The 11,404-nt window shown below is 46.4% G+C and overlaps 1 protein-coding gene across 1 annotated transcript in view; it reads right to left on the minus strand.

Moving 5' to 3' along the window:
• Nucleotides 1-4,799: 4,799 nt before the first annotated feature.
• LOC118381919 (regulator of G-protein signaling 9-like) overlaps nucleotides 4,800-11,404 on the minus strand; it is a 44,512-nt gene continuing 37,907 nt past the window's right edge. The window contains exons 16-17 of the mRNA XM_052503384.1: nucleotides 5,420-5,502; nucleotides 4,800-5,202 (exon numbers count right to left, since the gene is read on the minus strand). Of these exons, the coding sequence (XP_052359344.1) occupies nucleotides 5,043-5,202; nucleotides 5,420-5,502 (243 nt within the window). The 3' untranslated portion in view covers nucleotides 4,800-5,042. The remainder of the gene's footprint in view (nucleotides 5,203-5,419; nucleotides 5,503-11,404) is intronic.

An 11,404-nucleotide genomic window follows, 5' to 3' on the forward strand; every position in this document is an offset into this window, starting at 1 on the left:
AGCTTTACCTAGCATGGCCTTGTAGATGACCTGGAGCCAGTGGGTCTGGCGACGAATATGTAGCGAGGGCCAGCTGACTAGAGCATACAAGTCGCAGTGGTGGGTAGTATAAGGTGCTTTAGTGACAAAACGGATGGCACTGTGATAAACTGCATCCAGTTTGCTGAGTAGAGTGTTGGAAGCGATTTTGTAGATGACATCGCCGAAGTCGAGGATCGGTAGGATAGTCAGTTTTACTAGGGTAAGCTTGGCAGTGTGAGTGAAGGAGGCTTTGTTGCGGAATAGAAAGCCGACTCTTGATTTGATTTTCGATTGGAGATGTTTGATATGGGTCTGGAAGGAGAGTTTTGCAGTCTAGCCAGACACCTAGGTACTTATAGGTGTCCACATATTCAAGGTCGGAACCATCCAGTGTGGTGATGCTAGTCGGGCATGCGGGTGCAGGCAGCGATCGGTTGAAAAGCATGCATTTGGTTTTACTAGCGTTTAAGAGCAGTTGGAGGCCACGGAAGGATTGTTGTATGGCATTGAAGCTCGTTTGGAGGTTAGATAGCACAGTGTCCAATGACGGGCCGAAAGTATATAGAATGGTGTCGTCTGCGTAGAGGTGGATCAGGGAATCGCCCGCAGCAAGACCAACATCATTGATATATACAGAGAAAAGAGTCGGCCCGAGAATTGAACCCTGTGGCACCCCATAGAGACTGCCAGAGGACCGGACAGCATGCCTTCGATTTGACACACTGAACTCTGTCTGCAAAGTAATTGGTGAACCAGGCAAGGCAGTCATCCGAAAAACGAGGCTACTGAGTCTGCCGATAAGAATCTGGTGATTGACAGAGTCGAAAGCCTTGGCAAGGTCGATGAAGACGGTTGCACAGTACTGTCTTTTATCGATGGCGGTTATGATGTCGTTTAGTACCTTGAGTGTGGCTGAGGTGCACCCGTGACCGGCTCGGAAACCAGATTGCATAGCGGAGAAGGTACGGTGGGATTCGAGATGGTCAGTGACCTGTTTGTTGACTTGGCTTTCGAAGACCTTAGATGGGCAGGGCAGAATGGATATAGGTCTGTAACAGTTTGGGTCCAGGGTGTCTCCCCTTTGAAGAGGGGGATGACTGCAGCAGCTTTCCAATCCTTGGGGATCTCAGACGATATGAAAGAGAGGTTGAACAGGCTGGTAATAGGGGTTGCGACAATGGCGGCGGATAGTTTCAGAAATAGAGGGTCCAGATTGTCAAGCCCAGCTGATTTATACAGGTCCAGGTTTTGCAGCTCTTTCAGAACATCTGTTATCTGGATTTGGGTAAAGGAGAACCTGGAGAGGCTTGGGCGAGGAGCTGCGGGGGGGGGGCGGAGCTGTTGGCAGAGGTATGAGTAGCCAGGCGGAAGGCATGGCCAGCCGTTGAGAAATGCTTGTTGAAGTTTTCGATAATCATGGATTTGTCGGTGGTGACCGTATTCCCTAGCCTCAGTGCAGTGGGCAGCTGGGAGGAGGTGCTTTTGTTCTCCATGGACTTCACAGTGTCCCAGAACTTTTTGGAGTTGGAGCTACAGGATGCAAACTTCTGCCTGAAGAAGCTGGCCTTCGCTTTCCTGACTGACTGCGTGTATTGGTTCCTGACTTCCCTGAACAGTTGCATATCGCGGGGACTGTTCGATGCTATTGCAGTCCGCCACAGGATGTTTTTGTGCTGGTCGAGGGCAGTCAGGTCTGGAGTGAACCAAGGGCTGTATCTGTTCTTAGTTCTGCATTTTTTGAACGGAGCATGCTTATCTGAAATGGTGAGGAAGTTACTCTTAAAGAATGACCAGGCATCCTCAACTGACGGGATGAGGTCAATGTCCTTCCAGGATACCCGGGCCAGGTCGATTAGAAAGGCCTGCTCACAGAAGTGTTTTAGGGAGCGTTTGACAGTGATGAGGGGTGGTCGTTTGACTGCGGCACCGTAGCGGATACAGGCAATGAGGCAGTGGTCGCTGAGATCCTGGTTGAAGACAGCGGAGGTGTATTTGGAGGGCCAGTTGGTCAGGATGACGTCTATGAGGGTGCCCTTGCTTACAGAGTTAGGGTTGTACCTGGTGGGTTCCTTGATGATTTGTGTGCGATTGAGGGCATCTAGCTTAGATTGTAGGACTGCCGGGGTGTTAAGCATATCCCAGTTTAGGTCACCTAACAGAACAAACTCTGAAGCTAGATGGGGGGCAATCAATTCACAGATGGTGTCCAGGGCACAGCGGGGAGCTGAGGGGGGTCGGTAGCAGGCGGCAACAGTGAGAGACTTATTTCTGGAGAGAGTAATTTTCAGAATTAGTAGTTCGAACTGTTTGGGTATGGACCTGGAAAGTATGACATTACTTTGCAGGCTATCTCTGCAGTAGACTGCAACTCCTCTCCCTTTGGCAGTTCTATCTTGATGGAAGATGTCATAGTTGGGTATGGAAATCTCTGAATTTTTGGTGGCCTTCCTGAGCCAGGATTCAGACACTGCAAGGACATTAGGGTTAGCAGAGTGTGCTAAAGCAGTGAGTAAAACAAACTTAGGGAGGAGGCTTCTGATGTTGACATGCATGAAACCAAGGCTTTTCGATCACAGAAGTCAACAAATAAGGGTGCCTGGGGACATGCAGGGCCTGGGTTTACCTCCACATCACCCGCGGAACAGAGAAGGAGTAGTATGAGGGTGCGGCTAAAGGCTATCAAAACTGGTCGCCTAGAGCGTTGGGGACAGAGAATAAGAGGAGCAGGTTTCTGGGCATGGTAGAATATATTCAGGTCATAATGCGCGGACAGGGGTATGGTGGGGTGCGGGTACGGCGGAGGTAAGCCCAGGCACTGGGTGATGATGAGAGAGGTTGTAATGGGTGAGGTCACCGCATATGTGGGAGGTGGGACAAAGGAGGTATCAGGGGTATGAGGAGTGGGATTAGGGGCTCCGTTGTGAACTAAAACAATGATAACTAACCTGAGCAACAGTATACAAGGCATATTGACATTTGAGAGAGACATACAGCGAGGCATACAGTAATCACAGGTGTTGAATTGGGAAAGCTAGCTAAAACAGTGGGTGAGACAACAGCTAATCAGCTAGTATAACAACAGCAGGTAAAATGGCATTGACTAGGCAATGGGGCCGACAGATAAAACAAACAAACAAGCAGAATGGAGTACCGTGATTAATGGACAGTCCAGCGTGCATCAGCTATGTAGTCCAGGGGCAGCGGTGGATGGGGCAGGGGGGCTGGACTGGCGCGTGTTATCCAGGTTTAAAAAAACTAACAATGACTAAATAGCTTGTAGCTAGTTAGCTGGTTAGCTTCTGGAGGTTCTTGAGTGTGTTCTAAAAATTAAAAATAATAGCGATTCCGTATCACATTGGGTGAGGCAGGTTTCCGGAAGGTATAAACACATTTTTAAAATCGGGAAGAGATAGAAAGTACATATGGGCCACTGCGATGCAGACGGTTAGCAGGCCTGTGCTAGCAGATTAGCAAACAAGGTAAACAAGGTAGTAGTTAGCGGACCTGGGCTAAACAAGCTAGCAGTTAGCATGCCGAATTAGCAAGCAAGGAGATAGCGAGGGCTAGAGAGTTAGCCTTTGGAGGACGTCGCGATGGGGTGAGTCTGTTTATTCCTCTTCATGCAGTGACATCGATAGACCGGTCGTGGGTCCGGGTATAGAAGCCCAAGAGTATGCTAGGAACACAGGAGCTCTGGCCGGGCTAGCTTCAAGCTACGTGGGTGGAAACGCTAGCCAGGAGTAATCAACCAGGGTTTAGCTCGATAGCTAGTTGTGAAGATCCAGCTGAAAAAAAAATTCAGTTTGCGGAGGGAATCCGGGGATAAAAAATAAATAGGTCCGTTATGCTCTGGTTAGCGTCGCGTTGTTCGAACTGGCGAGAGCTTCCCGAACTAAAGGTTAGCTGATGACTGGTTAGCTGAAGACCGCTAGCATAGCTGGTGGTTAGCTGGCTAGCATCAGTTGAGGGGTTCCGGTTCCGAAGTAAATATAAATACTTTAGGAAAAGTAGCTACATTGGGTGAGGCGGGTTGCAGGAGAGTATTTGGAAGCTTAGGTTTAGCAGGTTTAGCAAAATGTTTTTAAAGATATGCGAAGAAAAATATCTAAAACGAAAAAAGAGACGATATTTACAGATATTTACAGAGAGACGATACGACGGGACGACTTACTGCTACGCCATCTTGGATCAGTATGTTGTGTAGTAGTGTGTTGTGTATCAGTTGATGTAGTAGTGTGTTGTGTATCAGTTGATGTAGTAGTATGTTGTGTATCAGTTGATGTAGTAGTGTGTTGTGTATCAGTTGATGTAGTAGTATGTTGTGTATCAGTTGATGTAGTAGTATGTTGTGTAGTAGTATGTTGTGTAGCAGAGGGCCCCTACAGACAGTCCCTGTTCTCAGTGTGTTGTGTAGTAGTGTGTTGTGTAGTAGAGGGCCCCGACAGACAGTCCCTGTTCTCAGTGTGTTGTGTAGTAGTGTGTTGTGTAGCAGAGGGCCCCTACAGACAGTCCCTGTTCTCAGTGTGTTGTGTAGTAGTATGTTGTGTAGCAGAGGGCCCCTACAGACAGTCCCTGTTCTCAGTGTGTTGTGTAGTAGTGTGTTGTGTAGCAGAGGGCCCCTACAGACAGTCCCTGTTCTCAGTGTGTTGTGTAGTAGTGTGTTGTGTAGTAGAGGGCCCCGACAGACAGTCCCTGTTCTCTGTCCATCTGAACTGAAGTAGATTTTATCATCAGCAGATTCATTCTCAGTACAGTAAATGGCCTTAACACAACACAGGTACTCAACAGACAATAGTTTATTTCCCTCATTCAACCAATCCGTACTGGCTTGACATCAGTGGTCGAGGACATAAATGATTCTATAAAATACCAATATCTCCATTAAAACAGTAGCTAATAAGTCCAATATTTAGTACATAAAGTACTCCTATGTAACACCATCTCCATGGAAACCAAATATATATTAGATGAACAACCGCATGTATATTAAACTCCATTTCCCATGATGCCCTGGGCTCTCTCTACTTCCTGTCCAGCTTGTTGGTGGCCACCATGGCTTTGACGTCAATGGGCCTGGCAGCAACAGCTGCTACTGCCTTCTCCTCCTCCTCCTGCTGCCACTGCAGGATGGGGCTGATGCCTGGGTTACGATTCCTCACATTGGCCTCCAACTGGGCATCACTGGAGAGGAGGGAGAGGGAAGAGAGAGAGAAGGGGTGGTGAGAGAGACAGAGAGGGGTGGTGAGAGAGACAGAGAGGGGGTGGTGAGAGAGACAGGGGGGGAAGAGAGAGACAGGGGGGGAAGAGAGAGACAGGGGGGGAAGAGAGAGACAGGTGAATGTTTCAGTCCAATAAACAATGATATGGTGGAGGTGCAGAATATCCTGCAGAGTCTTACGTGAAGACGTGGGGCGCCGGGACCAGAGCCCTCTTCTGCATGTCTTTATGGACCGGAGACTTCAGGTACCGGTAGAACGTATCCTGGGACAGAGACAGAGGAGGGGACATTATAAAACATGTCTTTATGGACCGGTAGAAGGTATCCTGAGACAGAGACAGAGGAGGGGACATTATAAAACATGTCTTTATGGACCGGTAGAAGGTATCCTGAGACAGAGACAGAGGCGGGGACATTATAAAACATGTCTTTATGGACCGGTAGAAGGTATCCTGAGACAGAGACAGAGGAGGGGACATTATAAAACATGTCTTTATGGACCGGTAGAAGGTATCCTGAGACAGAGACAGAGGGGACATTATAAAACATGTCTTTATGGACCGGTAGAAGGTATCCTGAGACAGAGACAGAGGAGGGGACATTATAAAACATGTCTTTATGGACCGGTAGAAGGTATCCTGAGACAGAGACAGAGGAGGGGACATTATAAAACATGTCTTTATGGACCGGTAGAAGGTATCCAGAGACAGAGGCGGGGACATTATAAAACATGTCTTTATGGACCGGTAGAAGGTATCCTGAGACAGAGACGGGGACATTATAAAACATGTCTTTATGGACCGGTAGAAGGTATCCAGAGACAGAGGAGGGGACATTATAAAACATGTCTTTATGGACCGATAGAAGGTATCCTGAGACAGACAGAGGCGGGGACATTATAAAACATGTCTTTGTGGACCGGTAGAAGGTATCCTGAGACAGAGACAGAGGGGACATTATAAAACATGTCTTTATGGACCGGTAGAAGGTATCCTGAGACAGAGACAGAGGAGGGGACATTATAAAACATGTCTTTATGGACCGGTAGAAGGTATCCTGAGACAGAGACAGAGGAGGGGACATTATAAAACATGTCTTTATGGACCGGTAGAAGGTATCCTGAGACAGAGACAGAGGAGGGGACATTATAAAACATGTCTTTATGGACCGGTAGAAGGTATCCAGAGACAGAGGAGGGGACATTATAAAACATGTCTTTATGGACCGGTAGAAGGTATCCTGAGACAGAGACAGAGGCGGGGACATTATAAAACATGTCTTTGTGGACCGGTAGAAGGTATCCTGAGACAGAGACAGAGGAGGGGACATTATAAAACATGTCTTTATGGACCGGTAGAAGGTATCCTGAGACAGAGACAGAGGAGGGGACATTATAAAATATGTCTTTATGGACCGGTAGAAGGTATCCTGAGACAGAGACAGAGGAGGGGACATTATAAAACATGTCTTTATGGACCGGTAGAAGGTATCCTGAGACAGAGGAGGGGACATTATAAAACATGTCTTTATGGACCGGTAGAAGGTATCCTGAGACAGAGACAGAGGAGGGGACATTATAAAACATGTCTTTATGGACCGGTAGAAGGTATCCTGAGACAGAGACAGAGGAGGGGACATTATAAAACATGTCTTTATGGACCGGTAGAAGGTATCCTGAGACAGAGACAGAGGAGGGGACATTATAAAACATGTCTTTATGGGACTGAGACAGAGACAGAAGGTATCCTGAGACAGAGACGGGGACATTATAAAACATGTCTTTGTGGACCGGTAGAAGGTATCCAGAGACAGAGGAGGGGACATTATAAAACATGTCTTTATGGACCGATAGAAGGTATCCTGAGACAGAGACAGAGGCGGGGACATTATAAAACATGTCTTTGTGGACCGGTAGAAGGTATCCTGAGACAGAGACAGAGGAGGGGACATTATAAAACATGTCTTTATGGACCGGTAGAAGGTATCCTGAGACAGAGACAGAGGAGGGGACATTATAAAATATGTCTTTATGGACCGGTAGAAGGTATCCTGAGACAGAGACGGGGACATTATAAAACATGTCTTTATGGACCGGTAGAAGGTATCCAGAGACAGAGGAGGGGACATTATAAAACATGTCTTTATGGACCGATAGAAGGTATCCTGAGACAGAGACAGAGGCGGGGACATTATAAAACATGTCTTTGTGGACCGGTAGAAGGTATCCTGAGACAGAGACAGAGGAGGGGACATTATAAAACATGTCTTTATGGACCGGTAGAAGGTATCCTGAGACAGAGGAGGGGACATTATAAAACATGTCTTTATGGACCGGTAGAAGGTATCCTGAGACAGAGACAGAGGAGGGGACATTATAAAACATGTCTTTATGGACCGGTAGAAGGTATCCTGAGACAGAGACAGAGGCGGGGACATTATAAAACACGTCTTTATGGACCGGTAGAAGGTATCCAGAGACAGAGGAGGGGACATTATAAAACATGTCTTTATGGACCGGTAGAAGGTATCCTGAGACAGAGACAGAGGCGGGGACATTATAAAACATGTCTTTGTGGACCGGTAGAAGGTATCCTGAGACAGAGACAGAGGAGGGGACATTATAAAACATGTCTTTATGGACCGGTAGAAGGTATCCTGAGACAGAGACAGAGGAGGGGACATTATAAAACATGTCTTTATGGACCGGTAGAAGGTATCCTGAGACAGAGACAGAGGAGGGGACATTATAAAACATGTCTTTATGGACCGGTAGAAGGTATCCTGAGACAGAGACAGAGGAGGGGACATTATAAAACATGTCTTTATGGACCGGTAGAAGGTATCCTGAGACAGAGGAGGGGACATTATAAAACATGTCTTTATGGACCGGTAGAAGGTATCCTGAGACAGAGACAGAGGAGGGGACATTATAAAACATGTCTTTATGGACCGGTAGAAGGTATCCTGAGACAGAGGAGGGGACATTATAAAACATGTCTTTATGGACCGGTAGAAGGTATCCTGAGACAGAGACAGAGGAGGGGACATTATAAAACATGTCTTTATGGACCGGTAGAAGGTATCCTGAGACAGAGACAGAGACGGGGACATTATAAAACATGTCTTTGTGGACCGGTAGAAGGTATCCTGAGACAGAGGAGGGGACATTATAAAACATGTCTTTATGGACCGGTAGAAGGTATCCTGAGACAGAGACAGAGGAGGGGACATTATAAAACATGTCTTTATGGACCGGTAGAAGGTATCCTGAGACAGAGACAGAGGAGGGGACATTATAAAACATGTCTTTATGGACCGGTAGAAGGTATCCTGAGACAGAGACAGAGCGGGGACATTATAAAACATGTCTTTATGGACCGGTAGAAGGTATCCTGAGACAGAGACAGAGGGGACATTATAAAACATGTCTTTATGGACCGGTAGAAGGTATCCTGAGACAGAGGAGGGGACATTATAAAACATGTCTTTATGGACCGATAGAAGGTATCCTGAGACAGAGGAGGGGACATTATAAAACATGTCTTTGTGGACCGGTAGAAGGTATCCAGAGACAGAGACAGAGGAGGGGACATTATAAAACATGTCTTTATGGACAGGTAGAAGGTATCCTGAGACAGAGACAGAGACGGGGACGTTATAAAACATGTCTTTGTGGACCGGTAGAAGGTATCCTGAGACAGAGACAGAGGAGGGGACATTATAAAACATGTCTTTATGGACCGATAGAAGGTATCCTGAGACAGAGGAGGGGACATTATAAAACATGTCTTTATGGACCGGTAGAAGGTATCCTGAGACAGAGGAGGGGACATTATAAAACATGTCTTTATGGACCGATAGAAGGTATCCTGAGACAGAGGAGGGGACATTATAAAACATGTCTTTATGGACCGGTAGAAGGTATCCTGAGACAGAGACAGAGGAGGGGACATTATAAAACATGTCTTTATGGACCGGTAGAAGGTATTCTGAGACAGAGACAGAGGAGGGGACATTATAAAACATGTCTTTATGGACAGGTAGAAGGTATCCTGAGACAGAGACAAAGACGGGGACGTTATAAAACATGTCTTTGTGGACCGGTAGAACGTATCCTGGGACAGAGACAGAGGAGGGGACAATATAAAACATGTCTTTATGGACCGGTAGAAGGTATCCTGAGACAGAGACAGAGACGGGGACATTATAAAACATGTCTTTATGGACCGGTAGAAGGTATCCTGAGACAGAGACAGAGGAGGGGACATTATAAAACATGTCTTTATGGACCGGTAGAAGGTATCCTGAGACAGAGACAGAGACGGGGACATTATAAAACATGTCTTTATGGACCGGTAGAAGGTATCCTGAGACAGAGACAGAGGAGGGGACATTATAAAACATGTCTTTATGGACCGGTAGAAGGTATCCTGAGACAGAGACAGAGACGGGGACATTATAAAACATGTCTTTATGGACCGGTAGAAGGTATCCTGAGACAGAGACAGAGGAGGGGACATTATAAAACATGTCTTTATGGACCGGTAGAAGGTATTCTGAGACAGAGACAGAGGAGGGGACATTATAAAACATGTCTTTATGGACCAGTAGAAGGTATCCTGAGACAGAGGAGGGGACATTATAAAACATGTCTTTATGGACAGGTAGAAGGTATCCTGAGACAGAGACAGAGACGGGGACATTATAAAACATGTCTTTATGGACCGGTAGAAGGTATCCTGAGACAGAGACGGGGACATTATAAAACATGTCTTTGTGGACCGGTAGAAGGTATCCTGAGACAGAGACAGAGACGGGGACATTATAAAACATGTCTTTATGGACCGGTAGAAGGTATCCTGAGACAGAGACAGAGGAGGGGACATTATAAAACATGTCTTTGTGGACCGGTAGAAGGTATCCTGAGACAGAGACGGGGACATTATAAAACATGTCTTTGTGGACCGGTAGAAGGTATCCTGAGACAGAGACGGGGACATTATAAAACATGTCTTTGTGGACCGGTAGAAGGTATCCTGAGACAGAGACAGAGGAGGGGACATTATAAAACATGTCTTTATGGACCGATAGAAGGTATCCTGAGACAGAGACAGAGGAGGGGACATTATAAAACATGTCTTTATGGACCGATAGAAGGTATTCTGAGACAGAGACAGAGACGGGGACATTATAAAACATGTCTTTATGGACCGGTAGAAGGTATCCTGAGACAGAGACAGAGGAGGGGACATTATAAAACATGTCTTTATGGACCGGTAGAAGGTATCCTGAGACAGAGACAGAGGAGGGGACATTATAAAACATGTCTTTATGGACCAGTAGAAGGTATCCTGAGACAGAGACAGAGACGGGGACGTTATAAAACATGTCTTTATGGACCAGTAGAAGGTATCCTGAGACAGAGACAGAGACGGGGACGTTATAAAACATGTCTTTATGGACCAGTAGAAGGTATCCTGAGACAGAGACAGAGGAGGGGACGTTATAAAACATGTCTTTATGGACCGGTAGAAGGTATCCTGAGACAGAGGAGGGGACATTATAAAACATGTCTTTATGGACCGGTAGAAGGTATCCTGAGACAGAGACAGAGGAGGGGACATTATAAAACATGTCTTTATGGACCGGTAGAAGGTATCCTGAGACAGAGACAGAGGAGGGGACATTATAAAACATGTCTTTATGGACCGGTAGAAGGTATCCTGAGACAGAGACAGAGACGGGGACATTATAAAACATGTCTTTGTGGACCGGTAGAAGGTATCCTGAGACAGAGGAGGGGACATTATAAAACATGTCTTTATGGACCGGTAGAAGGTATCCTGAGACAGAGACAGAGGAGGGGACATTATAAAACATGTCTTTATGGACCGGTAGAAGGTATCCTGAGACAGAGACAGAGGAGGGGACATTATAAAACATGTCTTTATGGACCGGTAGAAGGTATCCTGAGACAGAGACAGAGACGGGGACATTATAAAACATGTCTTTATGGACCGGTAGAAGGTATCCTGAGACAGAGACAGAGGGGACATTATAAAACATGTCTTTATGGACCGGTAGAAGGTATCCTGAGACAGAGGAGGGGACATTATAAAACATGTCTTTATGGACCGATAGAAGGTATCCTGAGACAGAGGAGGG

The sequence above is a fragment of the Oncorhynchus keta genome, unplaced genomic scaffold (genome assembly GCF_023373465.1).
Source record: "Oncorhynchus keta strain PuntledgeMale-10-30-2019 unplaced genomic scaffold, Oket_V2 Un_contig_17315_pilon_pilon, whole genome shotgun sequence".
Lineage (NCBI taxonomy): Eukaryota > Metazoa > Chordata > Actinopteri > Salmoniformes > Salmonidae > Oncorhynchus > Oncorhynchus keta.